This window comes from Thermobia domestica, chromosome 4 (assembly GCF_964235325.1).
Source record: "Thermobia domestica chromosome 4, izTheDome1.hap1.1, whole genome shotgun sequence".
Taxonomy (NCBI): Eukaryota; Metazoa; Arthropoda; class Insecta; order Zygentoma; family Lepismatidae; genus Thermobia; species Thermobia domestica.
Window position 1 is genome coordinate 260,589,537 of NC_137457.1, and position 23,914 is coordinate 260,613,450.

At 36.1% G+C, this 23,914-nt stretch overlaps 1 protein-coding gene across 1 annotated transcript; it reads right to left on the minus strand.

The window, feature by feature from the left end:
* Nucleotides 1-1,089: 1,089 nt before the first annotated feature.
* On the minus strand, nucleotides 1,090-19,273 carry LOC145683494 (uncharacterized). The gene is made up of 3 exons (XM_081754832.1): nucleotides 19,107-19,273; nucleotides 8,221-8,566; nucleotides 1,090-1,436 (listed from the first exon to the last, which is right to left on the minus strand). Exons 2-3 carry the CDS (start codon nucleotides 8,556-8,558, stop codon nucleotides 1,349-1,351), a joined length of 426 nt encoding a protein of 141 aa, XP_081610958.1. The 5' UTR covers nucleotides 8,559-8,566; nucleotides 19,107-19,273; the 3' UTR covers nucleotides 1,090-1,348.
* Between the last annotated feature and the right edge of the window lie 4,641 nt (nucleotides 19,274-23,914).

Genomic DNA, 23,914 nt, shown 5'->3' on the forward strand with positions numbered 1-23,914 from the left:
TTCCGAATTCCGGAATTTTTCCAAAAACCGGAAAGTGAAATTTTCGATTGCAGAAAATAAATATTCCGGAATCCGGATTCCGGAAAATTCTGGCCATCCCTACTCCACACGATAACTCTTGAATCAAAGGGAAGTTTCTTTTTTTTTTTTAAAAAAAAAAATCTTGTTTCTTGCAATAGTCTAGAGCAGCGTTTCCCAACCTTTTTCAACTTGCGGCACACTACGGGTGTAACTTGAATTCTCGCGGCACACTAATAGATTTCATTATATGTAAATATAAAATACCGTGGTCTTTTTTCTGTGATTACTGATCTACTCACAGAGTAGAAAGCTCGATCACTGGTTTTCCACCGTGGTAAATCATTATGTTTATTTTTCATTCTAATTTAAAAATAGAAAACAATTACAATGAAATACAGGACTTAGGTTTTCGAAAATACGTTTTCTTTTTCGAAAACCGTATCCAACCTTTCACTAAGAAGGAAAATCACTAAATAACGAACGAACAAACAAATATCTTTTACTTTTAAAACACAAATGTAGGTAATTCGTATGCATGTTTGTTTTGTCAAAAGGGTTGAATATTTAAAATTTCAAGTTACGAAATAGCCTGCATCAATAAAGAAGGAATAATGGTCATAACAATAACGACAAATATTTTTTTTCAATTTTAAAAATGTACAGAAAAGTAACGCGGTATGAAACTTAAAATTGTAGATTCATATTAGAGGTTCATAGTAATGTGAAATACAAATATACATTTTTCCCTGTCTAGCAAATTAATTGCTATAGAATTAATAATTTTGTTTCGATTTACTCGCGGCACACCAGCGGCCCATTCACGGCACACCGGTTGGGAAACGCTGGTCTAGAGCAATTATCTCGGTCGAATTCATTAATGGAGATAATCTTCACGGGAAATATGTGCTGAGATTCATAATTGTTTTGAGATTAGAAGGTAAAATATTTTGTGTGAAGGTGTACTATAAAATGGGTGCTTTATATGTCTATTGATTTATACGTCTCGTGTTTGGTATTTTTTTCAGTATACGTAATATATTGTAGAATTTAAAGTTTACACAGTTGTTTAACTAAATATTTCGTTTATTTAAGAAGAAAATTACAGAATTTAATAGTATACATTCCACAAAGTAAAAATGTAATAGAATTGTATATAATAAGCATAAAGTTTTATTAGTGATACACTTCCATTTTTTAGTACAAAATTATGCGCTATATTTAATTAGATAACAAAATTAAGTGTTTGCAAATCCACTTTAAATAGTGCTTGCTATCTAAGCACGTAAAGAACGGAAATACTCATTTATCTATTGGTATACAATATTCTTTACAATTTTGAGTTTTCTTTCTTGAATACATACTTTTCATTGGCTGTTGATATCCAATCCAGAATTGTCTTCATGTTGTCCACTGATCTGAAACAAGATAAGAACTTTGCATTCTACAACAATTTGTAAATTTATTAAATGTATACGACTGCAATTAAATTTCGATCCAAAATAATTTGCAGTATAAATTTAAATTATTTGCATTTGCAATTTATTATACGAGAATAATTTAGATTGAAATTGCAACATACTTGGGAAAAATAAAACTGAAATGAGTTACTCATATGAACATGGTTACATTATCTCGATATAGTTCCCCCTGCCTGATGAATATCTTTCCATGAATCTGTCACATACTGAATACCGTTAAGAGCCCCCCATTTGTGAGAATTTGGAGAGAGCGTACTAAGAAATGAACATTGCTGGGAGCATCACAGAAATGTTGTCCTCGAAGTGGTTCTTTCATTTTTTGAAATAAATCAAAATTGCAGGGACTCATATTTGGGGAATACGGCGGATGCTCCAGTATCTCCAAAACCCATTGTTGTGAGACAGTCTGTACTGCATGAGCAGTAAAATGTCTAGCATTGTTTTGAAGTAGAATTTGTTCAGACTACAGGAGATATAGTCATGTGTGGCCAATAATTGCCTCAAAAAATGACCCAGGTACAAGGCTTAGTACGTAGCATTTACGGTAAATCCTGGTAGCACTTGATATGAGAGAGTAATGCTTTTGTGGTCATAAAACGTTATGATCACGACTTTAACGATTGTTAGCTCTTATTTGACATCTTTTCCGATCGCAAAAACGCAGGGTGGCGCAATATACTGGACTCTTCATTCAATTTTCGTTCCAAAGATATTTCCCTGCGATACATAAAATCAATATCTTGTTGCGCGTAACGTTCAAGTTGTTAAGCTTGTACATTCCCATCGGTAACCTATGCATCTCTATCAGGACATGCAGGTCCCGTGTGGCTGCAATCTTACTCATTCCAAGATTGTGTTTTAGCATATGGTATACTGAAGCAGAGCAAGTATTCAATTCATTCCCCAGTTCACTATATGTCCATCATTGATCATTTTCAAATAATGTTCGTAAGTGGTGCCACATAATGTTGATCTGTAGAAATCCTACGATGGTCTTTGCTGATTAGCGTTTCGTCTTGAATCACGTTAGCACATCTCTTAACCATCAGATAAGACAGAGCACTGCCATTACACAGTTCACGTAATTCTTTATGGGTCCGACCAGCATTTTACCTCGTGCCATCTGACACTCGATAGAAATACGTTGTTCTGTCTGGATCAATGTTGTTTACGACAGTATGTCACATGAACCTCACTTTAACAGCACCTTAATAGGAGAACACGAACACATCGACCTATCCAGGAACACACTACGTTCGTCATTTGTCTCCTGGACAATGGACAATCGAATCGCAGCAGAGTTGCCACTTCAATTTAAGTTACTCTCGTATATAATACTTCTAAAAAGAGTGAACCTTCGTAGCAACAGTCAAATATACAATCAGAATTCTTTCTGCAATCAGTAATGGCATAGGTCATGAACTTCGTGATCCTTGACCCGGTAGCAGTCAGACCCGTAACCCATCACACTTGGTGTCACCTTGACTCCCGAACAGACATGTGACCCAGTTTGACCAAGCCACAATGTGGAGAACACGAAAGCTCGTCATACATAAGCAAAACATGAAACAATTCTGCCAAAGTAATTATGGCCAAATTGGCTTTCTCTCCCCCCTCCCTCTCTCTCTCTCTCTCTCTCTCTCTCTCTCTCTCTCTCTCTCTCTCTCATTTCCTAACACATTTTCTTTAAACCGCCGCGACTTCTGAGAGAATCGTCAAAAATAGCACATGAGCAATCACCTGAAATGACGTCATCAATATGGCGACAATACGAATACATTCATTTATGCTTATACGAAATATCTCATCACAGACCTGAGATATAAACGTCGTTCTGGTGCCAAGTTAAAGTTACATGATTCAAATGATTTATGTTAATATCGGTTTTATGTGTTACCGCCATTTTTAAATATGTCGGGTATTATCTTCAGCACTTAGATTACGTTAAACATGTGCAAATACTTTTAAAGACGAAAAACTTTTGGAAAGCTAATTGGAATTTCAATAATTAATATGTTAAAAGTTTGTTTTCCAAACGTTTTCCGCCTTTAATTGTAAAAATATTCTCACATGTTTAGCGTAATCTGAGTGCTACAAATTCAACAGCAAATGGAGTAGTTCGCTTAATTGTTAAGGTACAGAAATAATATTGGTATCTTTAGAAAAGTGAGACTCCACTCTATAACGTTTACTTTGAGGTCTTTTTCCGTATATCTGATAGTTTCATAGTAATCTACTTCAACATAAATAAAATGAAACGGAGAAAATTAATTTTTAAGATATTAATCGCCATATTTAAAAATGGCGGCAACACGTAAGAACGATATTAGCGGAAATCACTTATACAATGCCTTATCTTTAATTTGGCACCAGAACGAAGTTTGTATCTCAGTTTTGTAATGAGATATTACCGCATAAGCATAAGTAGTCGTAGTTGCATGGCCGCCATATTGATGACGTCATTTCAGGCGGTTGCCCACGTGGGATTTTTTAGGACTTTTGTGTGGAGTATCAGGGGAGTTCATAAAATGTGTTAAAATGAAAATTTGCTTTCTAATATTTTTTTCCCGTTTCGAGCCATTTTTGGTTTAATTTTCCAATGCTATCAGGCAAACTACTGGCGACCAACTAGATAAGAGTCTTGAAGGCCACCATAAAGAAAAGAAGAAAGAAAACGATATGCTTATTTCAGGGTTAGAACAAAATAAAATATATTTATCTACTCCTTTTAATTAACTGTTTGATAACCTACAACTCTTCTCAATGTTCATTTTCTGATTTCATACAAGAGTAACGGGAATGCTAATTTTTCATATATCGTAAGAAGAAAGAAAAATATACAGTATATCACACATTTCACAAAGATGACAAAATAAAATCGCCTATTTATCTACGCCTTGATGTTGAGTGTTTCAAAATTGTTCAGAATGTCTCCTATAATTCTCTTAGAAAAAGAAGGAAACATATTTATAATACATAACATAGAAAAAGAAGGAACATGGTTTTTCAGCAGACACTGGATTTGTTTGAGAATCGCCCGCTTACAGGCCTCACGTGAAAGCAACAAGTTTCTCGAAGAAGCCAACTCACGTGAACAGGATTGGGAATATTTTCCCGCTTCTGATATAGCTTGCACGGTTGACTTAATTCTTTCGCGAGTATACAGTAATACTTGTCCACTATACTACAAAATGCGTACAAAATTGGTTTACTTGCTGCAGTCCAAGGTGAGTACTCGAACTAAGTTTTTGTGATATAAAAGATGATCCTTTATCCTACGATTGAAGGTCAAAAATCCTTTCGCGACTTAGTATCATTTTTGGTATTTTCTCATTATTTAATTATTGTTTATCAACACTATCTCGTGTAGCCTATTTATACCTGGTAAGTCAAAATGATGAATCGTATTTCCGAAATTCATTCTGAAAAATTTGATAAACATATGTTAACTGAGACATGCGTTTCGAAAGATTAACTTTCATAGTTTAGTTTCCACGCAGTGTTTCTACTTTCTACCGTTAAGAGTCAGCTGTGAGCAGTTGAAGAAAATGACGTTGACTGTAGAACGGAGATCTTTCTCTTTGACAAGAGATGGAGTACCGGCTCGATGTGTGCCGTGTTACGCGAGGTGCTCGCATGAACACATTCTGGTATGTTTGAAAAAACTTTTACCTTTCTTAGCATGTATCTCACAATAACATATTTATTAGATTTCACAGAATTTCTGAAATCGGGTCCATTATTTTTGAATTACCCAATATTATTATTATTATTAAGCTTTCTCGTGGCTATATATATAGCAAATACAATTTCAAAATGGGATATCTATGTTCGACTTCAGGTGGCAGTGCACGTGATTCGGATGCCACGTTAGACTTCAGGTCCACACGTTTCATGTAGACTCACTTCTGGAAAGAAAGGTTAAACTCCAATCTATACAATAGAGGTAGCACTGTGACTTGGTTTTGATAAGAATATTCTTCTTTAATGCGAGAAGTTAGTGGTTCAATTGGTAGACATCATCAACTCCGTGGTCTTTCTCCGTGTGATCCTCCCACATTGTTATTCCGATAGCAGTGGCGGATCCAGGGGGCGATCGGGGCGACCGCCCCCCCCCAGAAAAGGTAACTTTCTTATATTATATATATAAATAAAACCCATCCCAGAGTTTGAAGCTCTTAAAAATAGCTCTAAATAGCAGTATTACAACCCACCGGTCCCCAGAAGTCCGCCCTGGATCCGCCCCTGCCGGTAGTTCCTTCATTATCATCCAGATTCACTAATTATCCGTCTCCTTCAGCCGAAAGGACACAAGTATGGGACGTTAAATTTAAAATTTCGTATTAGATATTTACATTTTCCCCAAATCAACACCAATTATTATTATAAATTACAGTCTTGCCATCTTTTCTGTTTTCTTGTCACAAAGTCTTTCGTTTTATCTAATTTTTTTGTAAAGTTAAGACAAGTTTCAAAATGATTCAAGGCGGGGCTACGACTTCTCTTCAAACGCTGTTAGCAAGTGTGAGAGCCAGTGTTGCCACAGTCCTAGCTCTGAAGTGGGCTGAAAAATAGTACCAAATTGAAACAAAAAGGGCTGAATTTTATACCAGTGCAATACATGGCTCTATAACACGAAACTGAAAGAGGTAATGTTCTGAAACAACCCACCCCCCACCCTCTTCCAAGAGCACAAATCAACGTGTCGATATAGATCTATAAAACCCAGAAATGTTCGGATATCTTCATATTCGTCAACATGGCGTCACTAATAAACAACTTAGCCCTCTAAACCAGCAATTATGTCAATGTATTTTTCGTGCTATTATCTTTTGGTGTAGAATCTTTCCAATGACATAAATTATAGACTTACTTGAGCACACGCTAGTTTTCTTCAGAATACTCAACACTTGATTCGACGTGTTTATTTTTTATTTTTATTTATTTTTTTTAAAGGATTTGAAGATTACCCGCCATATGGAGAGTCGTTTTGAAGTATGATAAGCCGCATAATAAAGTACAGACTACTGCAGGAAACATGTTAGTCGAACTCTTTAGTATGGCAATAATCACGCATCAAAACGACTCTGCATAAGGCCCAATATTTCCACTACACTGCTTCCTTCTCGTCTCCTTCATACGTGTCGCTCATGCGCCCAGCTACGTCATTTGTATCCCAGTATAGTTCGAATTACGAATTTTCCATACAAAGTTCCTAGTTAAGCGGTGCAACGCCACAGGATACAAGTTCAACAGCATTTTTTTAAAGAGTCCAACACACAGTATAAGTAAGTGAAATCTTACCGACTCTTTCGAAAGTGTGACAAGTATTTGTTAAGTGGTGCTGAATTGGGTAGAATTGTTCCAACCTTTTCATAAAAGGGGCTGAAAATGCCAGCGTGGTACCAACGGGCCGATGAATGACAAAAAGGGCTGAATTTGGTACAATTGTACCAAGTGTGGCAACAGTGGTGAGAGCTGTGGTGTTGCCAGATCTTTGTATATATTCACCTTATTCTAGCTGTCGTCTGCTCACCTGCTGGCGCTGTAGTGCGTTTGCTCAGTTACACAAATTCAACACATGGCAATGTCGAGTCACAGTCTCCGTTCCATTTGCTTAGACCACACGCCATCAAGTTTGTCCCACACTTTAGTTAAACTTACATAAATGATTAAATACCTTTGGATGTTATTATAAATATTTCCCTTCAATCCTTCGATTCGCTGTAGGTTGTACACCCCTTTAACACATGGTAACGTCGAGTCAGTCTCCGTTCCAGTCACTTAGACCACATGCTATCAAGTTTGTCCCACGCTTGACTTCGATTTCAATAAAATTTTAAATAATTTTAGATGTTTTATAACTAGCTGCTTCTACCAACCCTTCGGTTCGCTGAACACTGTAGATTAAAATCGTTATTAATTAAAAATTCATACTCTAATTATCTTACGATTATACAAATATTAATGCTCAAATCTAAATATGGTTTCGTCCTATTGATGATAGTATTCCTTAATGTGGCTTGGCGGTTAATCTCGTTAAATATTGTACCGTCCTAAAAGTAAACGACAACAACTGTCTGTCAGGGGCGGATCCAGGACCGACTTCTGGGGGGAGGGGGCTTTTGGTTGTCATACTGCTACTTTTAAGGGCTCCAAACTTTGGGATGGGTTTTATTTATATATATAAAATAAGAAAGTTTCCTCTTCTGGGGGGGGGGCAATCATCCCGATCGCCCTCCCTGGTTCCGCCCCTGGTTCAAATGCTGTGCTTACTATGTTGAGTTACTAAGTTATATTCTGCTTGACATGGAATAAACATTTGCAGATTTTATATAAGTAATTACAACCTTATTTACAATTAATAAAGTCTTTGTTTTAATAATAAAGAACAAAGCATGTTCATGATGAGCATCATCATTATAAATGTTCAAATAAAGGTAGCCAGTGGCGAATTTAGCCCGCGGTCGGTGAGGCCTAGACCCTAAGAGTTTTTTTCTTAATGACAAAACAATTTAAGCTATTATTTAGATACTTTTGAAAGTTTATAATAAATTTATGATACCTATCATTGTCTAGGTTGTGACTAGCCCCTGGCTTTTGAATTCTACGTCGCAACAGAACGTAGCTTAGCGTTGGTTGTTAACAATTATCGTTACTCATAGACTAAGATGATTTTGTATTATAAGTATATTATACTTCCATATATAGATTCACTTACTTCTTGTTGTGAGCAATGGTGTTTGCATAGTGACCTCCTTGGTTGAAAGTTCCGGTGACGTCAAAGGTAGGCAAAGGCTGTTTATTTCTGTCGAACTGATAGAAATTCTTCGAAGTAAACGCAGGCACAAGAAAGGCTGCTACGGCACCGACAAAAATAACAACTAAAACGAAGAAGCCTTTTTTGATTAATTCTGCAAGTATTAAAGTGCCGAGTTCCATGACAAATCCTAACGAGGAAAGGTCAATTTCTTTCCGTTTTAGCTGTTTGTCTGCTGTACTCACTGACGCCACTGCTAGCAGAAAAATGACGATCAAGAACGGGAATGTTCGCGCCATTTTCTTATCTGGAAAGAAATAACAAAAGAAGCATTTTGTTAATATACTTTCTAATACCATTTAAGGATGTTAAGTTTAACCAGAATAATAAAGTCAGTAAAATAAAACAATCACATAATATTTGGACATTGTGAGCCGGACAGATCTGGAGACCGGGAAACAGGGGTAAAGTCGGCTCTACAAATATTAGTGAATTAACGGTGCTCATTAGTGGTCAAGTTGCTCAGACGCGTTATCAGCGTGTTTTCTATTTCTCATACGCTCCTTGAAAGTCTTCGCGCGCAACGCTATGAAGGGGCCTCGTCGAAGCAGCCTGGACCGCTGCACTGGTGTCGAATCACTTATTTTTCAGGTCTTTCTTGATTCGGGGAAACAAAAAGGTTGCTGGGACCGACGTCGGGGCTGTAGGGTGGATGCGGCAGTGTTGTCACGTTGAATCAAGACAAAACTTGTGCGACAGCGAGTGACGTGTGAGAGGTCGTATTATCGTGGTAAAGAACCCAATTTGCTTTGGTATCTCTTCAGACTCGATGGACTCGATCCTTCAAGCGGCGGAACACCCCAGCTTGAAACGGACTTGTCACACTCAGTCTGGCAAGGACAAACTTTGGCAGAAAAGAAAATAATGGCCATGCTTTTCACGCGTGACTTGCGCATGCGAGCTTTCTTGGGCTTTGGAGATAACGGGGTGTGCCTCTGTGACTTTGTAGTTTCGCTTTTGGATCGTACTCCTCTCATCAACAGTAACCACTTTTATCCAAAAATGAGTTAGTCTTGCAAATGTTGAAGCATTTCTTCGCAAACAGCATTTCTTCGCAAATGCCTTCTGTTAATCCGTCAGAATTTTTGAACATGTTTTGCATACATTTTTGCGCGCCCGTACTCAGGTAACACTATCTTGAAACTTTCTGAACGCACCCTATATTCTCATTCCTGCTCTGAAACTGTAGCAAACACAGTTGTACTCTTTGAAGCTGTGTAACTCCACTGAAAGTTCAGCAAATATGGCATAGTTTATTATTTGCGTTAACATCAAAAAGTAGTTCCAGTTCACTTTGAACAAAATATTCTTGCTTTTTGTACGTTAAACTTACAGATAGGAATTGAAGTAAAAAACAAAGAACATGATTAACAATGTTTTTTATGTTTTATTTTTATTTATTTATTTTTGTATGGAATACTTACAAAGAATATAATTGTGTACGGTGTTGCCTGCGATCGAGGGGAGTAATGGAGAGTAGTAGCTCCAGTTTTCTTCATTTTATGATACGTATTTCCATATACATGCTCAGTGATTCTAAAATACCTATGCATACTACTAAATTATCCAGAAAATTTTAAGCGCTTCACATGAAAATCAGTGCAACTGTAGAGACTCATCTGATACAGATGAAGATGACTATTGGGGAATCTGTGGTGGACATTATTGTAAACATACTGGATCTATGTCTAAATGTAAGTGGATCAAGGGTATTCGTTGTCAAATGTGGCTGCATAAAGTATGTACACGGTTTCTAAATATGTGTCCTAAATGCTACTCAGTGTCTCAGAAAAGTAGAAACATGTAAATTCAGTTCATTTCCTTAAATGAGTGTCATATTATATATATATATATATATATATATATATATATATATATATATATATATATATATATATATATATATATGTGTGTGTGTGTGTGTGTGTGTGTGTATGTATCATATTTTCATTTGGAGTTAGCATAATATTCCCGTAAGACAGTTTCATATTATTAATGTTGTGATGTGCAAAACTTATATTTTACTTATATTATGATACTTATATTTCACATTTAGAATGAAGCTAAACAAGCCTTTCCATATAGAATTTTCAAATATGTTTTTTTTTTTTTTTTTTTTTTTTTTGATTCTGTATTTTCAAAGCTCAGGAAATATATCTGTAACTTAATGCTTTATAAGATAGATTTTTCTAAATTGGGCCGTAATATACCATAATAAACTTTCTTGTAGTGTGAGAACACCTGTGCTGTACATGATTTTCATATGCTATGAATTTCCGCCTTATATAGTTTGGTGTTGGGTGGGTGGATATATTACCCCATGTATGTGGGCGTTTCACCCGGACGATGGGGTACTATGTCTATTTTGCTCTTACTTTACAAATATCAGTATATCTCCTATAGCACCAAACATTACATAATGTAGCCTCCATGTAGAAATACTGAAGGATGCACTTTCCATTTCGTATAGTTTGTTTTCCTGTGCATTTCCATTCATAGTCGCAAATAAATAAAATCTCACCCCCGCTTACTCTAGCTAGCATATCTGAAGATTTTTAAAAAGTCATCCTCTCCCACCCTCACCCCCAAGGGATGAGGATGAACTTAAACATCATGAAAACTGATATCGTTAAACTCAACGACTTCGAAAACTATGACGTCAACACTAATATCTGTTGTTTTCGATTACTTTTAAAATTTCACCTCCTCCCTGAAGAGTGGAGTATGATCTTGAAGTGGAATTAGATTAAAACTGTCACTATTCATATCAGCGACTAAAAAATCTTTGAATTCAACTTTAATATTGGGTGTTTTCGATTATTTTAAAAATACCCCATGTTACTCTTATGAGAACTTTTCAACAACATAGCTCAGGTTGACCTAGTGATCTGGAACAGGTCATTTGGATCATTTCTCTGAGAGCTTCAAAACATATTAAAATTTCATGTCTTTATTTGTTACGGTTCTCGAAAAAACGAACATTGAGAGGATGTGTCTCCAATGGATGAGTAGTTAAGCTCGGTGCCTTGTAATTAAAGGGTCCCGGGTTCGATTCCCCGACACAATATTTCGAATCCTAAATTAAGCTGTAGGTCCCGTCCTTGGTACGTCATCATCACCCCATGGAAGGCAATGGCAAACTACAATGGCATTCACCTTGTCCAGAGACCTTCGGGCAAAACACCACATCATAATCATTATTGAGAGAATTAAGCCATTTAAAATTATGTCGTAACTTTTGTAAGTGCAATACCTAAACTACTACTCAACAAGAGAAGGTATGTTTGCAAAATCATGGTTTGTTTCCCTGTTTAAGACATAAGTTTATGTGGGAGAGCGACAAATTGTTTAGAGTACAGGGGCGTACAATATATAAATACGGGCCTGTATGTACAGGATGTTAATGAACAATACCGAAAAACTGCAAGAGGTGATTCGTCACATCAAAATATGAGAAAAAGTTCGTATGGACCTATGGGGAAAAGTGCATAGTTTCAGAGCTAGGGTTGTCAAAAATCGCGAAAAAACTAAATTTCAACAGGCTCTATTTCGAATTCGAGAAACTATGGATGGTGCTAGTTATCAACGTAAAGGGAGTCACGCATACGCAGTCCAAAAATATATATTTCATCAATGTTCAATAGGTGTACAGAGTACTCCCTACAGGATGTTATTCCCAAACATGCCTTGAACCGAATTTTCAAATGTGTTCCAATCATCAACCATCAATTTTCAAATCGAAACTTTATGCTTGGTTCAAAGTAGGTAAACGATAAGCTTCGACAGTAGGAACACGGAATCCTTTGGCGGGATGTCGGAAGTGTTAAGGACTGGCAGCAGCACGATCTCTAGTATTCGGAAAAAGGCGTGCTACGATGTTCTCTTCCATGCTTATGAGCAGAAAACGTGAAATATACCGTGACGAAATACATATCATCACTCATTATTCCGAACATAGAAAACCGTAGAGCTGCCGGTTCCTAAAACTTCCGACTTCCCTCCGGTGCATTGGTTGTCCATTGTTGCCATGTCTTACATCTTGCCTATTTGGATCTGCCTTGTAATCAGGGCATATCTGAAAACACTGTTGAGAACATATCTTAGAATAGTACCCTGTAGAGAATATCCTGTACATCCATTGCACATTGATAAAATATGCATTTTTGGATTGCGTATGTGTGACTCTGTTTACGCTGATAACTACCACTATCCATAGTTTCTCGAATTCGAAATAGGGTCTGTTGAAATTTAGCTCCTTCGCCATTTTGGAAACCCTAGCTCTGAAACTATGCACTTTCCCCCATAGGTTCATATGAAATTTTTCTCTTATTTTGACTTGAGGAATCACTTCTTACAGTTTGTCAGTATAGTTAATTAACACCATGTATATATAGAGGAAAAGCACCAAAAGCGACATAGATCCGTAAACCGATATACTACCCTTTTTGTTATTACCGTTAAGAATGTTATTACCGTCAAATCTTGTTATTACCGTTAAGAATGTATCATTGTTAGAAGAGACAAACCAAATATACAATCTACTATTTAAATATTAATCTTCTTATGTACAACTATGCCGTACATGAATTTTTTAAAAAATGTCTCGTCCAGCAGAAAAATAATTATCCGTTATAATTACTTATATCGAACGGCATACCGTAATTTTCATTGATATTAAAACTGCTTTTGTCTCGAAAACTACGCATAAGAATTTGCTTGGAAGTATCATTTTGTTCAGCTTAACATGGTCTATCAACTGATATATATATAACACCTTTGGACTAGGGATGGGCAAAACCGGTTTTTATAAAGGAAACCACGTTCTAGAAAAATCAAAACCCGAAAAACCGACATTTCGGTTTTCTCCAAAAACCGGTTCGGTTTTTCACCGAAACCGGTTTCAGTTTTCTCCAAAAACCGTTTCTGTTTTCACCGAAACTGATTACGGTGAAAACTTTTGGAAAACACATAAAACTATTTCTGTGGAAACCGAATCGGTTTCCGGAGAACAACAAAACACTATTCTGGTCAGAAATAGAAATTTTGGAAAAAAACTGGAACTAGTTTTGAAGAAAACCGAAGCCGGTTTCAGTGAAAAACCGAACCGGTTTTGGAGAAAACCGATAACCGGTTTCGGTGAAAAACCGAACCGGTTTTTCTAGAAACCTAAACACTGTTTTTTGTGCCCACCACTATTTTGGACTATATTTGCGTTAAAGAAATATTAACAAATATTAAATCTTACAGTTTAACATCCCACGATAATGACTTTTATGCTAAGAGAGATAATAATTACGGTAAATGAATAATGATGGAAAAAATAGTGGAATGAAAATGTGGAAGTTCCTTAAGAAAACCCACGAACTCGATGTTGCCCACCACAAATTTACTTGGCCGGGGATCAACCAAGGACCCCAAGCACCAGAGTTAAGCGGTCTACCATCTACCCAGCATGTCCACTGACCTACACAAATGTAAAAGTTAAAGGGTTAACTATACTTTTGGACAGTATCTCTTTAACCCTACTTTATACTGTCCTCTTGCTAACGCCATAATGTAAAGAATGATGCAGATATACTTTAAAAACTGAAGTGAAATCTTTAAATCTTACTTCCCACGATTACGGCCGCTAGATTAAAGGTGGCGGTGATGAGAAATGAATGAAATGGTTAGAATGAAGAAAGTGGGAGGAAACGGGATAACAGGCACACGGTGTTTCCCCACCAAAAAACTCACTTTGCGGGAGATGGGGTCAAACTAAGTACTGCAGGGACCAGAGGTGAACGTTCTGAGCCACCGCCGACCCATACATATATTTCAATAACAGTTTCACTTCCTCATTGCACAGCATGAATTTTAAGGTTTATAAGACACATTTTTAGCGAACCAACATCATATTTTGTCCAGCTCAAGAATACCTTTTAATTAGTCTACATCTCATCTCTATGGAAACTATTTTTCTGTCTTATACTTTAATAATATATTGTAGAATTACATTCTGGTATAAGCGTGTAGTTGCTTATTAAGAAGTTTTGATTAACAACACTTCTTATATACAGTATTGTAAAGTACCCAAAATCCTCACATGTATTTTGTAAATTTATGTTGTTTATTATAATACAACGAAGCGATATTCAAACTATTTGTTTAGGGAAAAAAAAAAACAGATAACGTAGGCATCTAGGTACGTAGGTAGGAAGTTTTCCTATACGGAAATAACAAAATAAGGCATTTCATAAGAAGAGCTGAGCTAAGCTCTACACTACAACCAGGAAGCATCTGAATCCCGGAAAAGCGTGATGCTGGCAGTAGCGTAGCCAGGATGTGTGTTTGGGGGGGGGGCAAGTGCTGTTATAGGTACATATAGAAAAATTACAAACAAAAAAATATATAAACATAAAAATATATAAAAAATTTCAAACATCAAAGTACTAAAGTACATTGTCGGAACTCTTTGGGGGGGCGGCGCCTCCGCCCCCCCTTCCCTACGCCACTGATGTTGGTTGAATACGGAAAGTGAAATGGGGAGTTGGAATTAAGATCGCATAGTGAAAAGACGTCGATTGGAAATCGTCAAAGCTGAACTACCTGTGAGTGTTACATCTACTTACGAAGTTGGATAGTCATAATGGTTAAGTTTCTGTGCCATTACGATTTAGTAGAATTTTATAGTTAAAACCATTTCGAGTCCTGATAGTTTGTGGTATGATATTTTTGGGGGTCGGTATCGATTTAGCATTCTACTATGTTCTCTCCTAAGCCTCTTCAAACCAAAAATGGCTTAAATCAACCACTTCCGGTTTTAACATTGATCGCTGTAGAATAAGAGTGATAATATATAGAGAGAAGCTGTTTCCTGCAGTCGTTTAAGCATTTCAAAACTACATTTTATCTTCATCTTTAACTCTCTACTAAAACCAGAAGTAACAGAAATCCACTGCAACTTCCCTTTTCAGTATTGATTCACATAGAACGAAGACTATAAAAATATACCGAAACTTTTTTTGGTAATCGATTTAGGGTTCTAAGAATAGGTACCATATTCTCTCTTAAATGAAATGAAATGAAATATTTGTTTTACGTCCCACGCTTATGCCGGTTAGGCTAAAGGAGACGGTGATAATGGGAAATGAGTGAAATGGTGGAATGAAGAAAGTGGGAGGAAACGGGAGAACCCCGAGAAAACCCACGAGCACGGTGTTTGTCCACCACAAAGTCCACACGGCGCGAGCTGGGATCGAACCAGGGACCCCAAGCACCGGAGGTGAACGCTCTACCACTGAGCCACCGCACCCCCTATTCTCTCTTAAACTTCTATTCAAACCGGAAGTGGCAGAAATCACCCACTTCTGGTTTTAACATTATTCACCATAAGTTAAAAACGATAATAGGCAAGGAAAATCGGTTTTTTGTCATCAAGTAAGTGTCCCAAGAATACATTCTAGCTCCAATCTAATCTCTACTAAAACCAGAATTGGTTGAACACTACCTAGCACTTCCAATTTCAGTATTAATTGAGAAAATGTCACGGCATACAAACCAATCTTTTTCACGTAATGTACACGTGACACTGCTACTTTTTAAAAAAAAGTATCAAGAGGATTTTCAATTGTGAAGGTTTCCTCTCGGCACCCGTTCTCAGCAAGGCGCCTAAGGCATGTGCCCCATTTGTCTTCTTCTAATAGTTTCAATGTATGCAGTAAATAATACGGATCAAGAGGGTACATGATTTCTACAATATGCTATAATACGAAATGGATCATCCCCATCAAAGATCTGGATTCTTAACGTTTGATCCTCTATATCGTGGACATTTATCCATTAGTACTTGAGATCTGAGATGACATATTGCAAAATTATCCTCTGTAATTTTCCTAATAATATCACTTGTCCCCATTTTCAGCAGAAAAGCAGTACTAACAGCTTACCATGCACTGTTCCACAGCAAAATCAGATATGAAGTAGCCTTCTGGGATCCATCCACTAAATTTAAGAAAGTTTTTATACTCCAAAAGACAGTGATAAGAATAGTCACTAATACTTCATTTTATACTTCTTGCAAAACGCTATTCAAATACTACCTAAATATTCTTCCACTTCCTTCATTGTACAGTATATATACCAAGCATTACTTTTGGTCCACAAGAAACAAGAACTGTACAAAAAGAACTCAGATAAACATGGTTACAATATGAGAATGAAGTTACATCTCCAAGTTCCCCTTCATAATACCATTCCGTTTTCGAAAACAACTACATACAAAGGTGTACATCTCTTCAATTCTTTGCGTAATCGAGTTAAGTCTATTACCAGACATGAAAGTTTCAAAAAATCAGTACGTACTCTGTTGCTAAATCATTGATTTTACAGTGTGAAGGAATACTTGTAAAGTGATCTAGGATCTGCTAAGTCATAAATGTACATGTATATTATAGTATTCTGTGTTGTAAATAAATAAATAAAAAGCTTATGCTGTACACAGTAAAAAATTATTGTGTTAATTCAACTCAAATTTAACACAGGGCATTGGCTCCAGCGTGACTACCACTATGCGGTGTTAATTCAACACAGACCCCGCGGTGTTAGCGTTTAACACAGATGATATGTTACGTTTTTAACACAACCGATGTTGGGCGGTGTTAAACTCGGATCTGTGTTAGTATTTTCGGTGTTGATTCGACAGTCGGTAGTGTGGGGAAATGTGTCGAGTGTTACTTGTGAAGGTGTTGTACCAACACGAAGAATGTAACACAGTGTGTAGTGTGTTAATTATTTTGTGTTAATATTACGCCATGTCAAGTATTAATATAACACAGTCCCTGTGTTATTTCAACACATAATCTGTGTCATAATTCAAGGTCAAAGCCGTGTAAGTAACACCGTTTTGGTGCTAATTCAACACTCCATGTGTTAAAATTCAAATGAAATCTTTGAGCTTTACGTCCCACGGTTATGCCGGTTAGGCTAAAGGAGACGGTGATGATGAGTAATGAATGAAATGGTGGAATGAAGAAAGTGGGAGGAAACGGGAGAACCCCAAGAAAACCCACGCACACGGTGTTTGTCCACCACAAAGTTCACTTAGTGGGGGCTGGGATCGAACTCGGGACCCCCAAGCACAAGAGGTGAACGCTCTACCACTGACCCACCGCAGCCTCCTATTAAAATTCAAGTTCTGGCCACCAGATTAACACCGTTTATGGTGTTAGTTCGACTCCAGTTCTGTGTTACTACGATACCTATTGCGGTGTTGAAACAACTCCGTGTGCGGTGTTGATGGAACCATTTTTCTGTGTTTGAAAAGCTTGTGATGTGCATGCTTACGATTACTGAAGATTCTACATTTAAAATAAGAATAGTAAACTACAGAACACTTCATTTAGAAAATCTTCATAAACTTTTTTGTCGTCCTCCCCGACACTTATTGTGGAGTATTTCTTGATGGTTCGAAACACAACTTTCACCAACAACTTGTTCAAGAATGATAGGAAACTCTTACCAATATCCTTACAGTATGTTTGCCTCTTAATCGTGTTTCTACTGGTTTTCCGCCATTTCTGAAACACAGTCCCCGATGTTGGCTGGTGAGCTCTAGTGCAGTGTAGGAGTGACACAGTAATACGATGTTGTTTCTCACTGTTGACATATTTCTTCAGAAACTTTATGTAAAACAATTGAGAACACATCGTGCGGTTTACATGTTGAAATTTTACGAATACCTGGATTTGTTTAAGTATTTCTTTCTACTGTGTTTGACTGTAGCCTCAGTACATAAGCCTTTATAATTATATGGCCAGTATATTTGGCAATCACGCAGAAAACAACACCGAATTCTACACTTGTGTTTATTTAACACATAGGCTGTGTGTCATTTCAACTACCGGCATTGGACACACAACTCCAAATGGCGAGTGAGTTGTTCTAACCATCTGTTTGTGTTATATTTTAACACAATTGTGTTAACACATAGGCATATCGTTGAAATAACACAACGATTTTTTACAGTGTATGGATGAGTGATATATCTTCTTAATAATACTTCCAAGGAAGGCACGATATTTTATCATATTTTCCTATCTAGGAAATATTGTAAAACTAGATATGTTTTTTTAGTATAATATAAATATATATTTGTATAATAACATCATTGACATGTTTTATACCATATGGTAATCAGCCAATGTAAAATTCCATAAAATTCAATTCAATTAAATTAAATTTCTTTTGTCCCTCTCCGAAAGAACACACATACGGAGTTAATGTATTAAGAATGTATTATTATTATTATTATTATTATTATTATTATTATTATTAGTAGTAGTAGTAGTAGTAGTAGTAGTAGTAGTAGTAGTAGTAGTAGTAGTAGTAGTAGTAGTAGTAGTAGTAAACCAAACTCCTTAAAAGGTGGTGGCGAGCTCACTTCTGTTCTGAGGGTCCTTGATGAGATTCATAATCACACAAATTTAAGGTGGACAGCATTGTGTGCGTGGGTTTTGTAGAAGTTCTCTCGTTTCTTCCCACCAAATATTTCAGAATCGTTTAATTTTTATTAGTTATTCGTCTTCTTTAAAGTAAAGATGATAGGACGAATATTAGAAATTTCATTTCATTTAATTTATTCTTGCTCAAAGAAAAAAGATGTAATTAAATTAAGTCTAAGAACTTCAATACATACTATGGTCTATAGTTGAGTATGCACTGAATTATCATCATAGATTCCGACCTGGTACAGAACTAAAGTTTAGTTAACCTTGTAATAAAAATATATAAGTTTTTACTATGCTCACCTGTGTTCAGAATTATTTTATTCCTCTGTCGGATGAAAAAACTGGTGGAACACAACTCGTGGGGAGAAAGGCCGGAACTAACTGTTCCCTGAAAAGAAAGGAATGCAACCCTCTGCTCCGTGCTTAGGGGAAATGTTATATAAGTAGGCACGTTGCAGCGAACACCTTGAACTAGAATCGTGGAATGTTGGTATTATTTTCTCAGCGCAAAAGGGTGTCGAGGAAGATGAGTTGACATTTTGTTAAATTATTTTATATAAACGAGAGTGTTTTCTACATGTTTTCGTACTACAAAAACTTCTTTAGTTGTAAACCCTTAATATAGCTCTTTCCTGATTTCCTATGTTCAGTATTCTTATTAAAATAATGACCCTAAAAAAGTCGAATCTTTCATAAAATAAGCTTAAAAGGATAAATTATATTCTGATAGGGTAAAATAATAATAATTGGGGTTAAATTACAAATTTTAAAAAATCTAAAAAAAAGAAATATGTAATTTCCATGTAAATGATATCTTTGAATTGGTAAAAAATAACAATTTCATTAATCAATTTTAAATATATTTATCTAGTCTAATATATGGGCCTTTTCGAAACGAAATATCCAAAAACTATCAAGTCTTAGGTATTTTAATATTTGAAAAAGTTGGACTGTTTAAAACCCTTGCTTCAAAATTGAATTTTCCAGAGTTAGGACACATACGCGTTCTTTATAGGCGATAGAAACGAAGACGAGTAAAGTACTAACAAATGCATTTGGGAGTAATAAATATTCAATAACCAGAACACATAAAAATTAATATTAAAATTTTATGCAATAAAAATATTTCAGTTCAAATTATTATTATATTATCTATTTATTATTATTATTATTATTATTAAACAATTGAATTGAATCAGAACGTTACCAGCTCTTACCTAATAATTCTCTTACGTTAGAAATTGAGAAGTGATAACATAAGACATTATACTGGTATTAGCGTCAGGTTACTGTAACAAGATATACATGGTGTATCAAAGCTTCGGGGCCATAAGCCAACTCGGTTATGACTAAACAAACGAAAAAATTGTAGAGAGAAAAATTTTGGAGATAATATGGTTTCCAATCATAAACGGTGTATTTATTTCTAATCACACTAGCAGTTTGTACTGCATATTGATAAGGAGTTCTATGCTCTTTTTTTTTAAAAAAAAAAGTTTTCATTTAAACAAGCTGTTCCATCGAGTCCTCCTCATACCAACAATATAGCATTGTTGGGAAACGGGTTCGAGATTACCCCACCATTTCTAACACCCTCTCGACCTGCTTAATTTTCTTCACTCTTCTCCACACCTACATTCCGAAAGCTTCTAAGTAGTTTTCTTTCATCGCTTTTGTGTAATGTCCATGCCAGGCACGTAGGCAGGATTTCGTAAAGGAGGGGGGGGGGGTTCCGTGACATGAAATACTGTAATCATCACACCAGGGGCTCGATCATTCTAAACTATCTTACTGGAACATATTGGTTCGTTTAGCCAGGTTTTCGTAACGGGGGGGGGGGGGTGCGTGATATGAAATTCTGAAGGCTCAGGAGCTTGATCAATGTAAACTACTTTACTATCAACATGTACTGGTTAGAACAATGTAATGAGGATATGTTGGTAAGTATTTTAATAACAAACTATGAAGAAATCTCGAGTAATAAAATAATAAAAAAAAAGTATTCAAAAAGATTTTACAATATTTACGTTCCTTTCTTTGTTCATTCAAATATAACATTTTTCCTTTTATTATGATCTCAACTGTTATGAAAAGTACATATTCACTATTATAAAAGGTACATACTCAATAATGACTTAAAATATTTTACAATATCTGCGTTCCTTTTTCTGTTGAATCAAATGCTAATAGAACTCCTTTTTCATATAAATTTTTGTTTTTATTATTCCGTCAACTACTGTACGTTCCAAATGACAGGTTAAAGGAGCAGTAGAAAATTGTTTTTGAAATAATATTAATATGTTTGACTGCAAGGATGCGATGACGAAATATTATGATAAACGCTGTTACGTTTAATGTCCCCGCTGTTACTCAACGGTACAATGCTTTCGGAAGCTTGAAATCTCCCTGACTAGTAGCAGAAATTATGAGAATTCTGTAACTTTTCTAGAAATTTCAAATTCCCTGACTCTTCCAGGATATCTCGCTTACCTCGCCATCATGTATTGCAAGTAATACAAATCTCCTCATAAGAAAGAGTAACCAAAGGCTTCCTGTAGTTTTTTTTATATTTTTAACGCTGATCCTCTTTTTTCTAATTTCATTTTGTTTCATTCTTCCTTAATTTTTTCTCATTTCTGGTCTAGAAGGGGGAGGGTGTCCGGACTTCCCCCTTGGCTACGAGCCTGTCCATGCTTCTGCTCAATATGGTACAATATTCCACACGAAACATTTAATGTGCCTTTTTGTCAACTCTTTATTCAAGGAATCACAAAACAGACTATACTTCCTCCCAAAGACTTCTTTCGCATTCCTATCCCTGTTTTAATTTCACGTTCGCAATTCATATTATCACTAATAATACTATCCACATATCGAAAACTATTCGTCTGTTCCATTTTCTCTCCTCCTACTTCTGTATTTGACACCGACGCTTCATTCCAACCACATAACTTTTGTCTTCCTAACATTTTATTTCATTCCATATTCTTCACACCCCTTCCTCAAGCTTTGTAACATCTTATTGGTTTTCTATTTGGATTCTACAATAAGCCCCATATCATCTGGAAACAGGGTGCGAAATCCCGGGGGGACGGGAGGGATTTCCCCCCACCAAAAATTTTACACTTGCTTTTCCCCCTCACCAAAATCTGTAAGGGGGGACACCTTAATAGGAAAATATAAGTAGGTCTATAAAGAAAATTTTCAGACAAACAATAATTTTAAATGCATGCTGTTTTAAAAAACGTAGTTTATTTGTAAAAGGATCAGGTGTTTAAGTTTTTCGGTTGTTGACGAGATGAAGACCTTTATTCTCTAGCGTACCAGTTGCATGCAAAATTGGTAAAATTTCTCAAACAGATTGTTTTTCAATTTCAGTGGACGAACCTACAAACAGGTTTGCGGATAAGCACTTGCTGTTATATGAACATATGTGGACAAAAAAATAAACCTTGTTGTCGTTTTTATAAATTAGTGCCTGTAGAAAATGCCGATGCAAAATCCCTTGAAGAGAAAATTATTCAAGCATTTTCCGAAGATGGCATAGATATTTTTAATTTTAAAGAAAAACTGGTTGGATTTAGTTCGGACAGGGATGCAGTGTTTACTGGGAGAAACGAAGGTATTGCTGCTCAAATTAGAAGAAATGTCAACCCGTGCCTAATTAGCGTACACTGCATGCCACATCGAATTGATCTTGTTTCTGAAAGAGTTTTTGGTGTTGTGAATGCTGTTCACAACTTTGCATGTTTGTTAGGCGAACTTTACCAGGTGTTCGTTCAGTAAGTCATCTACAGCTGCAACACTTAAAAGTATCGCGACAGTCACAGATGCCGCAGGACAAAAATTTGAACGATTACAGTGGTTCGGATTTCACCTTAAACTGTAAGTTCACATTTCATAGCCTCGCTGCTGAAAAGGGTCATTAAACTTAAATCAGCAAATCAATCGTATTATAGTGTTTGTGCTTTTATTTTCTAAAGTATAACGTCCTATGAATATTCACCACGGCTAAGGAAGACGGTCATGATGAGATGAATTATAATGGTTGATTAGTATAGTGGAAGGAAGCGAGAGGACCCCGAGAAAACCCCCCACACAGTTGTTTGTATACCACAAGCAGAATTTGGCGCGAGCTAGGATCCAGCCGATGATTCCATGCACCTGGGGTGAGTGCTCTACCACTGAGGCAACACGGCTTTTTGTTGTCCATCAAGTATTTGTATTGAAATCATTATTTATAATAATATATTCTTGCTAATAATACAATATAGATACATAGTATTATTTAGACTTACAAAGGTGACCGTATATCTGAACGACCAAACTGAAACACTACGTACGTAGCGAAGAAACGAGAATTTCATAAATAATAATAAAAACTATACCCTGACTCTACAGCTCATGAGGATCTATGGCTTGCCAGGTGAAGCGCTTCAAGTTAGTAGTTCTAATGCTTGGTTAGGACATCGGTTCTCAGGGACTATTATTTCTGACTTATATATCTCTATTGCTATTTTCACGAATGTAATCTTCAATATAATGGTAAACACAAGGGTACTGTGCTCCCACTAGAGTCTAACCCTGAAACATACGCACCGAAGTGTATATTAAATGCAGTAGATAAGTTACCAATTTTGGTTAAATGAATAAATAACATTAAAGTATTTTTAAATAACAATTACTAGTTTGAACATTTATTATTATTATTATTATTATTAATAATAATAATAATAATAATAATAATAATAATAATAATACATTAATATTTCAATTTTTGGAGGCTCCACGAAGCATTAGTGTGGATCGCTAAACTTCTTCCCCCCACCATTTTCAAATGATTTCGCACCCTGTCTGGAAACCGTATACCGGTACACCTAATCATTCTACCTCCTACCGAAATATCGTTTTCATTATGTAGGTTCTTTTTCACTGTCTCTTCTAAATAGATATTAAATAATGTTCGCAAGAGGTAACATCCCTGTCGAAAATCCTCTCAAATTGAACCCTCCTCTGCACCAATTTCCTCATATATGCCAGCTCTTCCTAATATGCAAGTAAGACGACAATGGAACAGATGAATGGTACCTATTCTACGTTCATGAATT

Bases quoted from the DNA above. Each gene is read 5' to 3' on its own strand.
- LOC145683494 (XM_081754832.1), bottom strand. From the start codon at position 8,558: ATGGCGCGAACATTCCCGTTCTTGATCGTCATTTTTCTGCTAGCAGTG. The intron at 1,437-8,220 runs GTAAGTGAATCT...ATCTTGTTTCAG, and splicing joins ACCATTGCTCACAACAAGAA to ATCAGTGGACAACATGAAGA.